At 39.1% G+C, this 17,843-nt stretch overlaps 1 protein-coding gene and 1 long non-coding RNA gene across 2 annotated transcripts in view; both read right to left on the bottom strand.

Moving 5' to 3' along the window:
• Window positions 1–533: 533 nt before the first annotated feature.
• On the bottom strand, window positions 534–4,501 carry LOC108574402 (putative fatty acyl-CoA reductase CG5065). Its single transcript, XM_017936989.1, has 5 exons — window positions 3,899–4,501; window positions 3,050–3,298; window positions 2,310–2,659; window positions 1,433–2,029; window positions 534–1,194 (listed from the first exon to the last, which is right to left on the bottom strand). The coding sequence occupies exons 1-5, from the start codon at window positions 4,109–4,111 to the stop codon at window positions 1,053–1,055; spliced, it is 1,551 nt and encodes a 516-aa protein (XP_017792478.1). The 5' UTR covers window positions 4,112–4,501; the 3' UTR covers window positions 534–1,052.
• Window positions 4,502–4,504: 3 nt separating this feature from the next.
• The window catches only part of LOC108574403, a 19,541-nt gene continuing 6,202 nt past the window's right edge, over window positions 4,505–17,843 (bottom strand). Inside the window, exon 3 of the long non-coding RNA XR_001891414.1 lies at window positions 4,505–4,795. This is a non-coding gene — a long non-coding RNA (uncharacterized LOC108574403). The remainder of the gene's footprint in view (window positions 4,796–17,843) is intronic.

Below are 17,843 nucleotides of genomic sequence, written 5' to 3'. Positions count from 1 at the left end.
TTAAACTATATAGATCAATCGATAAAAAGATACTTTGAACACAGCAGGGATTATCGTTAAAAAATGTAAAAACACGAATAACAAAGAATTTCTCTTAAATAATCTGTAAAACGTTATCTTGTTCTTCATTTTTTTTTTTTTTTGGGTTGCTTTTCGCTCTTTTCTTTCCTTTTTTTCGTCTTGAAGCTAAAATGACGTAAGAGTTAAAAAAAAAAAAAAAAAGAAAAGAAACGCACTTATAACCCATGTATCAATCGAAAACACAAGGTTTTATGGCGGATATATAAATGAAATATAGCTTCGATCGGTATTCGAACTGCCGGCTCACGGAGTTCACACGTCGTATTATTTCGAAGAGGCGGTACACACGATGTTTACCGTGTTTAAAGTAACGCATCGCGGGGTAAAGATACCGAGGAAGTCCAAACTCGAGTGTTATTCAGCAACTAACTTGACCGAGTACTCTTTAATGTCGCGTCATTACAAATCGACGATATGCGAAAAATCGATGTTCAAGAACGATTTTTCGCACGGTTACAATGACAATGGAATATATCCATAATAAACATGTTATGATCGTAAATGTGTGAACTTTCTTATTTCTCTGCATTTTCCGCTGCTGCTACTATTGAACAAGAAGACGACGTATTACCCAAAGGGATTAACTCTTTCGGTTAATTTTGGAATATAACAAAGTGACCTTTACGTGATAACTTCGGAAGCTTCGAATACACGTTTTCTCTCTTTTCTTTTCCTTTTTCGTCTCATCACCTCTGCGTGCTGTTTTTTTTTTTTTCGTTTGTAAACCTCTTTCGTAAACCGACACTCCCTGCGGAAATTGAATACCACTAGCGAACGCTAATTTAGTTATGAACAAATAGAAACATCGAAAAGGCCAACTGATGGGATGTTTGAACATAGCAATTGATCGTCGGGAACGGCGAGCAATGAATTCGAAGGACAATTCGCACCATTAAATTATGCTTCTTTACGATTAGCTGTTGTTGCTTCTTATGACGCTTCTCGCGATCCTCAGCCGACGTTCTGAGCCGTCAAACAATCATACGGCACATGCGTAGCACGATAGACAGCAATGAATAACACGCGGTTCGGGTCACGGAACTGCGCAACAACAAATAACGTAGCGCTACTATTAGCATCCCCCATTGTACAGCTTTGTGAAGCCAATATAACCTGAAACACAATGAATGAAATAAGTAAACATAAGTGAATGAATGATATGAAAGATATAGTTCAATATTATTTTTCTATCGTATTATTACATTGCTGACCAAATATTTCGATCAGTTTTTCTTGGAATGCAGGGTGATTGTAAATATTTGACTGGTAGTGTGTGTAAAAGAGAATAATTGTATCGATATTTTCACAAATTTAATTCTTTCGAAGAATCATCACTTTCCCAGCTGCTTACTTTTTAATATGTGAACGAGCTGCTGGCAGTGTGTCCGGACTCTCCTTCAGGATGAAGTGCCGAATTCCCAATATGTAGTGTTCTAAATACGATGGCCAGTCGATTTGTCTGACGTCAAACATAAATGTCTGTTGGTCTTCAGGACTGAGCTGTTCTCCTAATTGTCGAACGTTGTCATCCCTGAAGTTCCATTGTTGCGTGCTGAAGTACTCCAAGCATTTGGCAGCCTTCTGGAGCTTTGTTTGTAAGTTGACCATCATGGTCGGCTTGCCCTTCAGTCGAAGCAGCAAGTCTAAAATGTGCGCCGGTAGTATGTGCTGGAAGAACATGCACATTTTGTTCAATACAGCGGAGTTGCGGCAACGACCGCCCGGATACCAGATCACGCCGTTCGGCGGGTACATTCGACTGTACTTGAACGTCAGGTCAACGAACTTCTTCCAAGTGATCGGGTTCTGTTGACCTGTGCAACAATTGTACACGAGAATCTTCTGGGTGCGAGACGTCGCGGTCTTCCATGCCGCGCAGATCATCAAATTGATCACTATGTCAACTGGTACCAAGTCTGCTACCTTGTTCTCATGACACAGCATGGTTCTGTAATTAAAGAGTATTCTTTCAGTTAATCGTTTATTTGGATACAAAGTTTAGGAGAGAAAGATCTAATAGTTCATTCGTTCTTCCTTAAATTCTTTTGCCTTTTACCTTAACGCTAGCTTACAATGAATTCTTCCTTCCTTAAAAAAGAAAACCTTCTAACACACAAGTAACCATTTTCTCAAACTTTTCTCAGCTTCCATGCTCTATACCACATACATACTTCTAAGAGTAACGTTTGTCTAGGTATTGATAAAAATGACTACAGCAGAGATAGTACCTGAAGAAACCTTTGCCAACAGCGGCTATAATTCCAGTCGGCCCATTCAAATTGTCTACCCATCCAGCGACCGGTTCTCTGAGGGACGACAGGACGATGGAAGGTCTGACGATAGCAACCGGCAAATAGCTAGACTCCGTTTGCAACAGCCTTTCAGTCAGGGCTTTGGTAAACGTATAGGTATTCGGTCGGTTGCCGATCAAAGTCGGTGTTATATCATCAACCATCTGGGCATTCATGACCTTCGTCAAAGCGATCACGTGTTCTGGTTCGGTCAACACCGGATAGATCTCCTCGGCGACGTCCTTGATGTCGCAATTGCAATATGCCGTCGAAACGTGGATCAGGGCCTTAACACAGAAAGGAGAAGTAAAGATGATTGTCCTTCTAATGCAACCATGGATAGATTACATCTAATACACCGCGAGGCACGCAAGCTTTTACATACCTTTTTTTTCCTTCATTTCATACAGATTTCAGATAAAGTAAGTGTCCTTTTACCCATAACTCTGTTTTATCTTTCCTTTTTAACTATCTTTAAAATATTTGAAAAATTCCTTATTTTCTCGCTTATTTATAATTTTATACACGTTGACGGTTTATTTGAAATTTCTCTTCCGTTCTTTCTTATTGTTCGAAGTTCGAGAAGAGTATGAAAGCTTTTAAAATGCCACCACTGTGCATCGTACCGAATCGTAGTTCTGATGTGTAATCACGAGAAACGGATAGAACATCGTTACCTCTAAGTTCTCCATGCCACGGCACAAGTTCAAGAGCTGTTTCGTGCCGACCATGTTGATGGTGACAGAAAGCTTCAGCGCTTCGTCGAATTTGACAGTGGCGGCGGAATGAAAAACGATCGACACATGTTCCATTAGCGTTTCTTGATCGTCCTCTGAGATGCCCAATTGGTGCTCCGTCACGTCACCGCTTACGGGGATCACTTTCGACAGTTCGTGCGGCGCGTCTCGTCGCAATTTCTCGAACAGCTGTCAATATTTCAACGTGTTAATTCAACCCTGCCATTTTCAATCCCTAATCTTCTCAACTAAACACGTCTATTTCAATTAATAAAACCCAACACCGAAGTTAATTCCAAGTGAACACGTTTCTTCTCTCTCTCGAATTTTATACAGGGTGTCCTTACGAAAGAGAAAATAAGTCGAAATTGCGGAGTAAAGTTTTCGCATACGAAGTTTCAACTCGAACGTGCCTAGCCCAAACTAATGTACCGATACTCTGTCTAAAAAGATATACTTATAATCGTCACAACGTTAACCCTTTAAAACTCACGCCCTAGCTTCACACGTGCTCGCGACAATTATCCAATAAGATCAATTTCGTTAAAAATTATTCTCTTTCACTTTCCACATTGCCGTATTCTTTCTATCGTGGCAAAAAGAAAGCGCGAGTTACAGCGTTGCAAATAAATGGGAAACATATTTCTACTCGCCTAGGAATTAAAAAAGAAAATTCGTCATTTTTGGCACACCAAGGTGAGCGAAATTTGAGCGTTAAATGGTTTTAAACATCGTCTACCGTACTTTTCGAACACCCTACAGAAAAGGGACAACAGGAAGTGTTCTTACCGGTCCATTCAGCAGCTCCTGCAACCTGAGATGAACGTCCTGACCTCTCTTCGGTCTTATCAGCAGGTAAATGTTCTTTATCCCGGGACAAGATCTGAGTAACTTCTCGACGAGGACTTTCCCCATGAAGCCCGTGCCGCCGGTGATGAAGATAGACCTGTCCTTGTAGAACTCCTTGACGGACGCGTACTGGGTGCCGGTCATCGTACTCATTTTCACGTGTGTATCCTTCTTACGCTCTTCACTCGAAAGAATTTTTTCGTAAGAATTCAAATAATCCCCGATTACTCTCCTCTCCCTGTTCGATTATTATTTCCAGCCGGTGAACAGCGATGGTTTTTAACGTTACACGACAATATCTCTGCCCGTCCTTCTCCCTCTTCCTCTTTTCAAGCTTCTTGGGATCGATGAAGAGCACTTCTTCTCTTGTTCCTCTATGCTTCTCCCTCTCTCTCTCTCTCTCTCTCTCTTTCCTCTTCGGCTTTTATCTTTGGTCTTGATACAATCTTTTGCTACTTGTAGCGAGCGTGTGGAACGTATTTATACGTGCCTATGTATATATATACATATATATTTATTTATGTATGTACGTATGCATGTATATGTATATATATACATATATCTCTCTCTCTCTTCTCTTGTCCTCTATTCTTTCTCCCCTTTTTCTTTTTAACTTGGTTCGTTTTCGTGACTGTACAAGTGGCGGAAGTGAAAAGACACGCGGCTCCTCCTCTATTTCTCCTCCCTTCTGAGATGGGGGAACAGAGTTTGAGAAAGGTGCAACGAAAGCTGGCACAGGTTCACGCCGTTCCAAGGTTTACCAAATGGTCTACGAATGGATTTAATTTCTGCTGGACTCATCTCGTGCCTCCCTGCAACACCACAGCTTCTACTCTGCTGGAAGAAATAAGAAAGAAACAAAGGAGAATTAATTGACCTGTTTCCATATAACACCGTCACCCCTCTCGCGTATTGTTTGCTACTCTATTAAAAAAAATACAAAAAGAAAAACGTCCAGGAGATAAATTCTTTCCTCGAAAACGGTCACGTTGCGGCTGATTTTATTTTCAATGCAAGAGCAAATAGGTATCGCTGAACAGACGAATAATTCCGTATCTCATACGCGACTCGTTCGTGGAACTTTCTGAATGAGAATAGTTATTTCGCCGCGTATAGAAGTGACGAATTCACGCGGAAAATTCTTTCCTTCCTTCCGACGCGCGGCTTTTCTTTCTTTTCTCTCTCCTTTGTCTTTTTTTTCCTCACTCAAGCATCCGCAGTTTAACGACCACCCAGTAGCCCGCGATCGTCTCGCGCCGCTGTTATCGATTTTCCCGCCGCCTTTTTATCGCGATTCCCATGTCATCACCGGCACATCATCGCCGTGTGTCCGAGATTCTTGTTCTTAATTTTATTCTGTCTTCAACAATTGTTAGACGTATAATTGAATTCGTCGCGTTACGAAAGGTTAGAGATGATTTTTCAGTACGTACGCACGCCGGTATATGCCTGTGCTACCAGAGTTACAGCAGATTAATGTCATAAGTGTCCTAGTATTCTAGTTCTTCGGTACATCAGTACTCGAAGCTCTCGATACTCCGGGTACTACGGGGAGTTTTAATACGCTAGTGTCTTCGTTCTATAGTACGCCTGTGATTTAGGACTTTGGTACTCCAGGTCCTCGATATTTTCCTACTTCGCTGTTCCGGTACTCTGTTAAAGGTATTTGGTATACTGGATTGCTGGTATCAGCGAGATCTAGATCACCGGTATCATTGAACTCTGGTATCTCACACTTTTGATATATTTCAAATCTAATATTCCAGATTACTAAGTATCTTAGGCTTCTAGTATATTTGCTATCTACTATTCCGTATCACTAGTATCATTGAACACTAGTTCACTGGGGCCCCAGATCTACGTACTAATTGGTTCCAGAGTGGGCGACGCAAGTCGAAAAGGACGCAAGTCGGGGTACACAGGATAGAAACGTACATATGTACGTATGCAAACATATGTATACATGTATTTATCGGATTAGAGGTTGGATTTTCTTTTAAATTTGTAGAAATGATAGAACGGATCACATTTACAGTTTCGAAATCTTTGCTCAAGTAACTGATTCGGTAAGAACTAAACACGTGGAGAGTGAAATATCGGTTAAAAACAATTGACTATCGAATTGTGTAGAAACGACGTAAATCGGGAGGACGTAAATCGGGAGGACGTAACTCGGGGCCCCACTGTATTTTAAATCATTAGTATATCTGCAATCTAATATCTTCGATCATTTCTAACGATTCATTAGTATCACCGAACTCTGGTATCTTAGACCGCTAGTATCCTTCAATTCTAGTATCACAGACCGCTAGTATCCTTGAAATTTAATGTCCTAGCTGACCAATATCCTTAAATTCTGGTATCCTCACAATTCAGTATTTCAGCTCTCTACTACATCTCAACATCCTAATATTCTACCGCTCTAACACCTCCAGCTTCCCGATACTCCAACACCGAGAGAATTGGAAATGAATAAATGTACCGAAATAATAATCACTGAAAATGTCAAGCACCTATTACACCTGTACCCCACAAACGTGATTTTTCAAGCAATAATTCTGCCAGCCACTTATCCATTACAATAGTAACTTGCACAAACGCTGAGAACTCATTCGAGCAGCTAATCCCCTGGGCTCCTTTGAACACGGCCAACACACACAAACAGCCCCAAAAGCTTTCTTCAATCAGTCAGCCCTGATAATCAATTTCCCCGAAGCAGCACACACAGAGAGCAGCCCCAGAACGTGGCCTGGCAAAAGACGTGTTTTCCTAGTTCCCGCCGTGAATAATAATAAGAATTGGGTCGAAGTTCTACCTTGAAATGTACTGCTGTCGGACAGCCGGCAAGAAAAAGAGACCAATCGTCGTTTAACCGCGAGAAACCGGACCCTGACTCTTGTTATTCCCGGTTCCTCCAACGCAAAACTCAACACGACAACGCTTGAATTTCAAATAAACCTGCACCCGGAACATCCGAGTGGTTCCTCGTTGAAAAACACCTGTCGGTCGATCGCTGATAGCAAAAAGAACTACGAATTTGCGAAGGGAAAGACGAATAATTTCTTTAGATACCCTCTGAACAGATTTCTCGTGCAAAAGTCGAAAGCGTAAAATGAGATTTGCATCTTACACGAATGTTCAAAATTGATCTTCGAAATTCTACTGTATCAGATCACGTATTAACCCCTTAATCTATGTTTTCTTTTCTGACTATGAATCTAAGCGTCACACACTCACTGATTTTAGTATTGTATCAGGTAACAGAAGCTAATCCGTAACAGATCAACCCTAGAGCGGTCTTCGGGTCTTTTTTGACTCATCGCCTTCTTATCTTTTTAATTACTTTTGCTGTTATCAAATTTATGTTCCCTTAGCATTACCTATGTTCATACGGCGTGCTGGTAACAAAAGTTGTTACACCTAACACCTTCGGGTCAAAAAAGACCCAGAAACCTCAAGTGTACAGTCGAACGAAAGAACGCGCTAGGGTTAATCACATTTAGCAATCCTCGGTGTTACAAATGAAACAGTTTGGATTACAATGAATATTTCTTACCGATACATTTCTTATCTCCGTCACGATTCTAGCCACGTTGTTACAGGTTAAAGGATCAACACGAGCAATATCGAGAATTATTTCCAACAATTCTGAAAAATCGACAAGTTACAATCTAGCAAATAGATTACAATATCCACAATGTAACGAAAGAAACTTACAAAAACTTCTCCTTGCTATCTGTATCAATATCTACAATCACTGACACGAATAAAAAAAAAACTAATCGCAGTATCAACAGCACACGTGTGATTTTTGAAAATTCCACGTTTCCCCTACAAACGCGAAGGTTTCCGTGAAGAAATTTCACATTTTCCCACTTATACAACCGACGCGTTTCTTCTGCACGAAGAGTGTCTCCTGTGTGTACGTAGGAGAGAAAAAAAAAAAAAAAGGAAAAGGAACTTCCGATGCTAATGGGTCAACGTACCGTGGAGGAAACACGCGGAATTCCCACGATGTTAGAAATCGACGTAGGAAAAACAGGAATCTTAGCCGGAAGTGAATGTTACAACACGGGGTATTCGATTAGGTTTCCCGCTTGTTCAACGCGACGCGTGTTCTCGTGTCTGCGCGCGGACACGTTTTACGCGAAACGAACGAGAGGGAACGGTATCTGGCCTGGCTGTTTTCTTATCTCTGCCATACGCGTACATAGAGCCGGCATGCTCACGTTTGATACGAGACTTTTTTTTTTTTTTTTTCTTTCTTTTCTCTCTTTTAACGTAACAACACCGAGCAAGTGGGAGCGGTCCCGCCGTAACGTATTTTGCTGAATGACCGGTGTGTTATCGTGGAAACGGGTATGAATCATAGACAGGGGAAAAAATAATTACTCTAATGAAGGTTGGTTCGGAGACCCCCTTCGGAAGTACGGCGTAGATTATTGTTATTAAGGTGCGGTAACGGGAAATCTGGTTTTGCGAATAATCCCAGGAAAGAAACGGAGAAATTTATTAATTTTCTACGGTGCTTTTGTCGGTTTTAATGTTAGTCTGGTTTTATCAATTTTTTCTATGTCAGTTTCGTAGTGTAACCTTTGGAATATTAATTCGGGACCATTGTCATTTTCTTTTACACTATTTTGGGGTATGTGTAATTTTTTAGATATTATTTTGGGGTAGGTGTCGTTTTTTAAATGTTACTTTGGTATCATACCGATTTTCTAAATATTATTTTTGTAGAATATTAATTTTTCCGGTAATATTACTATGGTACCGTTTTCAGTTTTTCAATACTTTGGGATAGGAGTAATTTTTTAAACGTTAATTCGGTATCTTATCGATGTTTTAAATATTATTCTGGTAGCGTACTTATTTTTGGAATATTACTTTGGTACCATTCTCATTTTTTAAATATTTAAACATTATTTTGGCGGCGATCTAATTTTTCAATACTATCCCGATACCATTCTAATTTTTAAAAATCACCTTAATCTTATACTCCCAAAACACTATCCTGATATCATTCCAATCCTAGATATTATCTCTTAATACTCTTTCACAGCTAACGATACAATACCATCGTTCACTTATACCGAGAAATTACAAGAATACGTTAAAACAAGTTTCTTGCCGGAGATATTCTAATCAACGATTCGTAGCAAAAAACTAATCCGATTTATTTAACGACCGTTTAATCGATAAAAGAAACTATGCTTCTTTTCCTCGAGCGATCATTCACAAGCATTGCTAAATAAACACACTTAACTACCGATTGATTAAAAATCACGCAAAACATTACGAAGAAAGATAACACACTTCTATTTGATCTTTTCCGCGCGATCGTTACACCTAGCCTTGATAACGCGTATTCACTTTAAATTCGAATAAAATTCGTTCAATAAGAGCGCAGAATAGATAGAAATCAGCGTGTATAACACAGAAATAGAATATCATCGCTTCTCATTTGAATGTTAAATGTAATCGTACTACTGTCACTAGCGATTAGGTACAAAGGAACTGTCGTATGTTGCTTCGATTAGCGGCGACATAATCTAACAACTTTATCGAGATAAAAGATGGCCAAGTGTCACGTTTGATAAAATGTCTAACTTGCGATTCGTAGAACGACGCAAATTCCCTTTGAATCACGGTTGTGCGTTTATTTCTGGGATTAAACGGTGGAAATGATTTATTCGACACACTTTCTACTATATCTGATAAAATTCACATATTTTTTCGCAGAAACCTATGTCAAAAAAATTTGGAAGAAATGTAACAAGAAATCCTATTGCAAAAATGTTGGATCGATATTTGTCCTCGTCGTCGACAGATTTCTAAACGATTCCATTGAAAGTCTCCGTTAAAAAAATTTTACACGATTATTAACGCCTTTGAAATGAACAAATCTATGTATTTCTCTGGATGAAACCTACGTTAAAAAATTTAGAAGAAATAGAATAAGAAATCTTCCCTCTCTGTTTTCCCTCGTCGTCGACGTATCTCCAAATGACTCTGTTAAAAAAATTCTTCCCGATTGTTAACGCCCTTTCTCTTGTTCACATTTTATCTTCGACGTGCTACTAAATAATTCCACGATAAAAGTACTTCCAATATGGTTGGTTTAGGGGGAGGGGCCTCGAGTGAAAACGTTATCAAAAGGGGGAAATAGCTAAAGACCTGGCGGGGCTTTCAAACGACGACTAAAACAAATGCAATTTTCCGTGAATTCTCTCTACTTTACAGCGATTGCTATTCCGTACATACACGAGCTGTAAAGATACGATAACAGAGACCAAAGAATTTCTCCGACAGCCCAGAGACACGAAGAGAATTCCTCGATGAGAAAGAATCACAAATATAAGGCCAGGCGCAGAAATTCATCGAGCCGATGATCGATCGATTTCTGCGTAACTCGTAAATTAATATCACACTCGCAGCCTTTTTTCTCGATCGTTCGAACAAATGCAAATTGAGACGACGATCTGACTGTACAAACGACCGAACCATATGAAATAAACAACTCTGAGTCGGATGATTTTTTTATATTCTCGGTGCAACGCCTAACCTTTCCATGTTAATTAGAGTGAATCCGCTTTAGGTGAACGGAGGTTAAGATTCTCGAGAACATCTCGACGATCACGCAGGAAGAACCTTGAAGGAAGAAACGAGTATAATAATAATGTTAACTTTGAACGGCAATACGTGGTTGCTTTCTTGCTTGTATCGAAAGCAGCGGTTCTCAAATTTTTGCTATCGGTTTCGTTGACCCTTTGATTGAAATTAGTACGGTGATCGGTGTTTCGATGCCTTCAAATATGCATTTTTTAGCTATATCTCTAGTTTGTTCTTTTTATTTTACCGCTTTGTGAGAAAACTAACACGAGTCGAAAGATACGAAGAAATTTCCACGTCACGAATATACAATACACTTGCACGACTTTGAACGCGAGAAAACAAATGATCCACTATAGTGACTTTTTGCTAAAAATCGTCTCTGGCAGCCGCTATAGCGACGATTCTCAAAAGAATTACCGTACTTTTCGGATCATAAGACGCGCCTTTTTGCATAGAAAAATCGACTTAAAATTGGAGCGCGTCTTACGGTCCGAAGGTAACATTAAAATACGAATCTTTATACTGTATCGAAGCTATTGGAGAAGTACGAACGGTGACATTAACGAGATGAGTGATAGTGCCGAGAGTGGAGATGAACTGAATATTGCTAGTAAATAAATTAAGTAAGAATTTGAAAATATCTTTATATACCTAATAAAATATTCTTTTCTAAAAATCGTCCCATAAATTTGGGGCGCGTCTTTGGGGCCTCTTAGAGGACTCTATAGTAGCTAAAGGGTTAAATCTTGGAAACTCGAGACGAGACGAAAAAATACACATGTCAGTAATTTATTTCCTTAATTTCACGTGAATGGACCAATTTGTAGATAAAAGAAATAATACATTACACAGAGATAGTGACGAATTAATCGATCGAATTCTAAACGAAAGAAAGGGGTTAACGTAAAGTTGAGAATCGTGGAACAGAACGACAAATGTCAATCGTGAACTCGCGACAAATTAATTTCCGCGTATCCTCTGACTTCTTTGCCCCCGTTAAACAAGTTTCGTCGGGCTGTCTAGCAAGTCAGAAGTTAACCATCGACGGCGGAAAAGGTGATTAATCATTTAACAGCGTTTCAATTCGCTCACACAGAAACAATTATTCCAGCAATTTCGAGGCTTCTTATTAACCCTTTAACCGCGAAAGACGTACTCTGTTTAAGAAATTCCAAGACAGAGTCGAGTGAAACGGTCAATGAATGCGCCGCTCAAACGCTAAAGTGTGAACTCCGTCAAATAAAATTGACTAAACTTGCTTCGCTTACGAGGAATTAAACAGTAAGCGTGTGTTTCTGAAATAATACTAAAATACTTAGGCCTCACGAAGCACATGCTTTATTCGATCTGCAAAAAGTTTCACACACGAAATCAGAATAAAAATTCTTCGATCGGTCGTCTATCTTTATCAGTGAAATCTAAAAAACCAAACCAGGTAGCCAGGATTTTATATATAACACGAGCTATAAGATGCGCGTATAATTTCTTAATTCCCACTGTAACACAGCTTCGAACAAGTTCTCTCGTGAGTAATTTCGGTCCTGAAATTGACTCAGCTTGGTAAGTTCATGTTGAACCGCGAATCCCCGATCCCTAACAATAATTAACACCGCGTAAATTGCCATTAGCGTTGCTTGTATCTGACTCATAACGATAGGAAGACGTGAAAAACGAGGAGACGTCTCGAAGGGAATGAATTTTTAGAAATCCGTGCTAAGCGTAGGTTGGGAAACGCTAGAAGCGTAGAGAGAAGCGGTTTCGATGGGATTCTAGGTCAGCGTCCCGGCCTCGAAACGGTCACGAGAACCCGCCCGTTCCTCGGCCTCCACGGACGAAGAAACAAGGAAGAAAAGAGAGGAACGTCGCTCGACCCCGTTACATGAAAACCCGTTATGCGACGAACAACGACCGCGACCGACTGACTGACAGAATTCTCCGTTTCCTTTCCGTTTCTCTTTCTCTCTGTCACCCTAATCGCGTATTCTTCCCTCGCAAATGCGTCTCCTCCACCCTGTCTCTCATACGCCACTTCTTCTCCGTCTCCATTGTTATCCACGTCGCAACTTTTTACGTAATACTTCGTCGCTTCCGAATATACCTCGTTGCTATTTAACCTCTTCTCGATGACGAGAGGAAGAAGACGACTCGAGAGTACCCCAGGACCGTGCAATTTTGTTTATTAGCCAATCGAAAACGTGAAATTTTGCCGTAATCACCTTTTTTCCTATTTTAACGGAGAATTTAATTCGATGCTTTTTTTGGTAATAATTTTATCACCAAGATTGACGATACTCTGGGTGAAAAATTCAGGTATACCTGAAAAGCAAAAGTACTCGCTCTTCTTTTTCATTCGTTATCGAACGTAAGAATTAAATATAAGAGTTTCGCTTCGAAGAGTTACTTATTATTTCGAGGTTAGGAAAATTTGAACAGAGGATGCGTATTATTGAGTGGAAAAGCAGAGAAGTGTCTTGGACGAGAGTTTTGCCAGAGAAGCATTCTAAGGTTACTATTTTCGCGCTAAATCGAGACGCGACGCTACCTCTATAATTCTATTGTAATTTTCTGCCTATTACCTTGATGCGGTTCTTCTGCAATTGAATTCTTCGTGTCTACGAGAGAAAAGTGGGAGAAATTTCGTTCAACTAACGTGTACGTTAGGCGTAATATCGTTGTACTTCCTGAATATACACGCTACGAGAGAAAAGTGGGAGAAATTTCGTTCAACTAACGTGTACGTTAGGCGTAATATCGTTGTGCTTCCTGAATATACACGAAACAAGTATGAACCTAACCTGCAAAATTGTAGCAACGTAAAAATTGTCAAAAGACGAATTGCACGTTATTACAGAAGTAGAGCTATTCCGTTCCATTATGTAAATTCGTTCTGTGAATCAGCTTTAATTGCCAGCTCGTTTAAAATTTACAGTCGGTGATCCAGATATGTCAGAGATGGTCAACGACCTAATAAGCGTAATCGAATGAAGAAACGGCGCCGCAATGGCGGAAACAAATATTCCGGAAGCGGGGTATGATTTTTCGTGGCCTGTTTCGTGTCGTACCGTTCGATTAATACACGCGTACATCATGTTTTAGCACGAGGTCAAACCAGAGGAACGTAATTTAATAGCACTCGACGCAACGGGAAGATTATACGGTGGCACAGTGTGTACGTGTGGCCTATGCAGCAATCGAAAAGAATGCGCGAACGTAAACGGTAATTAGGCGATAATTATTGAAAAACATAGCCCAGAAAAGTGAAAGTTCAGTTTAAACGCTTTTGCAAAATGGGAACATGGCACTCTAGTAGAGTAAAACATGCCAACGTGATAATTAAAATTGATCCTTCGACTAGTTTCAATGTCCAAATCGTGGGAAAAACTCGGAAACACTTGGGAAATATATTCCTTCGAATGTCCACGTTTGTAATTACCGAACGTCACAATTATCGGCGATAAGTAATCTGAAATATACTCATTTACAGCTTTACAGTAAAGTACATTACGCATTATTACAAGTATACACGACAAACTTTCGTTTGAAATTTTTCAATGCTTCCTTTCCTTTTCTTAGCACTTCAGAATAATCAGATGTTTCTTTATTGATTAATTTTCAAACTATGCAATATTAGTATATTCTGAAATTTAAATCCCCAATTCCCTATCATTCTCTTAGACATCTCCTTAAAAAATCTAGTCAACCTCGACGCTATCAGTTCCGAAGAATATTTAAACAAATTTCTAGCGACGAAACTGTAATTAAGAAAAAATCGTACAAAATTACTCTGTATTTCGTAACGAAGTTTACCAGCATCATCCGTATTTCCACGTTCGCTTCGATTCCGGAGGTATCGATGAAAAATTATTCGAGGCACGAGCCAAGGTTTACTTTTCAAAACTCCACTGATTCCCCTCACCGCCACTTTTAAACGATCCCAAACAAATTCCCGTCTCTCCTCTCTTCACCCTTCTCTCTCTCACTCTCTGTGCTTCCCCTATTATCTCGAGGATCAATACAAAGCGCGTGCCGCGCTGTAGCCATCGGTTTTCGAGCATCCGTTTGGCCAACAGCCAAAAAACATACGTTGCGAGTAACCGCGGGACCATTAAATGCGTCTACGTTCACCGAGCGGCTTCGTTTTCCCCGAAAATGACGCAAAATGCGCTGAATTTGCGAGCCTAGCTTGCGAAAACGATGATAAATCATCGGTAACACTGTGAGTTGTGTATTACGACAATGAACACTAACGATGACCAACCATTTTTAATTTTTTTCATTGTTATCAATGTTACTTGAATTTCGTTCAATTTCTGATAATTCTACAGAAAATTAGGAAAAAATTGTGCGAAATACAGGATGATAGAGGTGTTTGTGTAAATTTTTATGAGAAATCACTAGGCAGACATATTTAATTATACAAATGCAACGTGGGAGATTCTGATGGAAGTTTAATAACCAGCGATTTCCAAGGAATGCAAGGAAGAAACTGTCGGCTTGCAATTTCTGTAATTTGTCGTATCGTCACTTTTGTGGTTGGCTGATGAAATTCGTTGTCGAAGAAGATTTGGGTCATTGAAATGGAAAAAACTCGTCGATAATTTATACTGACTTATGACGAATTTTTAAACGTTTACAATCCTCTCGCTACTGATACAAACATCAACGAAATCTTCGTTACTCCCTATCAATTTACCTCTCTGAACTTAACTTTTACTCTCGGTGCAGTTTTCAAATTTTCCTTTTCTCGCCCCGGGAAATTCAAATCCTTCGAGGAAATTTTAACGAAGAAGCTTCGTGCAGAAAAATTTCTATACGGTAAATAATTAAAGATCGAGGTCCAATGAATTCCACACGAAATCTCCAACGAGAGACGACTTTATTTATTCCGGATTTAATTAGTTCCAACGAGGAGAAAAATTCAATGTGAAACAAAAAATTCCTCCGCTACCCATGACCTACTACATCGATGACACACTTGATTAGTCTTGAATTACGATTCAACGAATGCCACGAATATTCCCCGGATCCAATCGCCTTACGTCAAGACGAAACACACGCTTTCTAAGAAATAAACATGAATTCACTACTGAAAGTTCCACACTTTCGATGTCTTTTTACATGAAAAACAAACGCGTCACGCGGAATTTCGGAGACATTCCGTTTTTCTTCTACTTCTATTTTCGTCCTTCTCACGATAAAGCATACTCTTCTGCTTATCTCTCGTCACTGATAACAGCTGACAGTGATCTAACTGTCACGATCGGCGCTACTCGATGATTTACACTATAATTACTTTCAGCATCGTACGTTCATTATATTTTCACAGATTATTCGAAAATAAATAATTAAATTCTACCTAACCGATGCGTAATATGACATTTATTTACAATCGTTAAGATTTGTAAAAGTAACTAGATAATAGGGGAATTCCTAATTATTTTCAGCACAGTTTCCTTAGAACAATAAATAATTCTCAACATCTATTTTGAATACCGTACACCTGTGATCATTAGTAAAAGGAGTTATATAATCCGAAAGATCTTTCCAATTACATTAGACGATGCACACCTGTATTAATCCTCGTTATACAATGATTAACAGAAAAACATCTACCTATGAATAGACGATTCTTATCATTGTCTCTATTGAAAGCTATATCTCGTAGTTTTCTCTCTTCTTTTTTGTCCTCTTTTTCAATGGTTGTTAGCATTTCACCAGCGATCATAAATGAAAATGCAAAACGCAGGCGGTAAATCATCGGATGGTATAACAGTACATACATAAAAGATTATCGCGTACTGCCAATTTATAATACTTCAAACGTGAACTTGAATTTCTTCAAAGGTGTTATGTGTGTTTGTCAAACAGTGGAAATTGAATAGGTGAATTATGGATGTGACAAGTGAAGTACATACGTCGATGAGATTCGTGGAAGAACAGTTACGAGGAATCATTGAGAAGGTTTGTTGTCGAATGTAACAGTATAAATTGAAGATCATTGAAATTCCACTGTGCGTCTCCTTCGAATCATATCAAAGGCGCGTTCTTCCTGCCGATCATTCTCGCATTTCAATTCTCAAGTCGATGCCCTCGTGACACACTTGCACGCGCGATCGAGTTAATCCGGACCAAACAGCTATTGGCTCGTTAAATATGCCGGTTTACTTGCAAGATATGTCTTAGACGCGGAAGAGTTTCTTTCAAGAGAGTAAATTCAAGAGTGAACTGGATTATAAGCGAGAGTTTCCTAACGGGGGAAAAAATGTTCAACTTTCGAGCAGAAGACCGGCGAATTTTTCTCGATATTCTTATTTTCGAAATTATTTTGCTTCGAGTCGGGGTTATCGCGGGAATTTGAAATTTGGAAGTTTCGTTCCCTTTCGAGTTTTCGATTTCAATTCCTATTCACGTGTGAAAGTTTCATCTCTTTCGAAATTTGAAATTTGGAGTTTTAGTTCTATTTGAAATTCAAGAATTTGGAATTTTAGTTCCATCTGAAATTTAAGAATACGGAATTTTAATTTTTTGCGAAATTTTAAGATTTGGAATTTTAGGTCCCCGTTGAAATTTAAGATTTGGAATTTTAGTTCCAGTTGAAATTTAAGAATTTGGAATTTTAGTTCCACTTGAAATTTGAAGATTTGGAATTTTAATTCCACTTAGAATTTAAGAATTTGGAATTTTAGTTCCGTTTGAAATGAACAAATTTTCAATTCTGATTCCAGTCGACATTTTAATACTTGAATTTTGATATTTTACACAAACTGAACGGGAGATTATCAATTTTTCTGCATATTCAAGCACACATACTGCCAATTGAATAATTAATGCGGTTACATCCAGCGCAAACCAAAGAGGGGAGAAACTCCGGGCTACTTTTACGATCGTTCGTATTGTACTTGCAAAATTGCAAAATGTGCACCACCAAATCTGTACAACTTCTTACGTCACAGTGCAGCACGTATGCGAATTGTTCGTGACCCCTATTCAAATGTACATCGAAGAAAGAGAATGTCGATCGTATCGATGAATCGCGGACCTTCAAGCGGATAATTAAAAGAAAATTAAATTGATCGATTGTAAAATTTTCCAATAATTTCCTAAGCAAACGAACAATCACAAATACAAATCGAAGCTGAATAAAATACCACAAATATGCCTAATTATTTCACAAAATCATTTCTGCAAAGGAAACCCTAAAAAGAATATATCAAATACTCCAAAAAAGAAGAAATATCAGAAAATTTAGATTGCTCGATTAATCAAACAA

Source organism: Habropoda laboriosa, unplaced genomic scaffold, assembly GCF_001263275.1.
Source record: "Habropoda laboriosa isolate 0110345459 unplaced genomic scaffold, ASM126327v1 scaffold205, whole genome shotgun sequence".
Taxonomy (NCBI): Eukaryota; Metazoa; Arthropoda; class Insecta; order Hymenoptera; family Apidae; genus Habropoda; species Habropoda laboriosa.
Note: the sequence above shows the minus strand (reverse complement) of the source record. Positions and strands in the feature narration are given on the sequence as shown.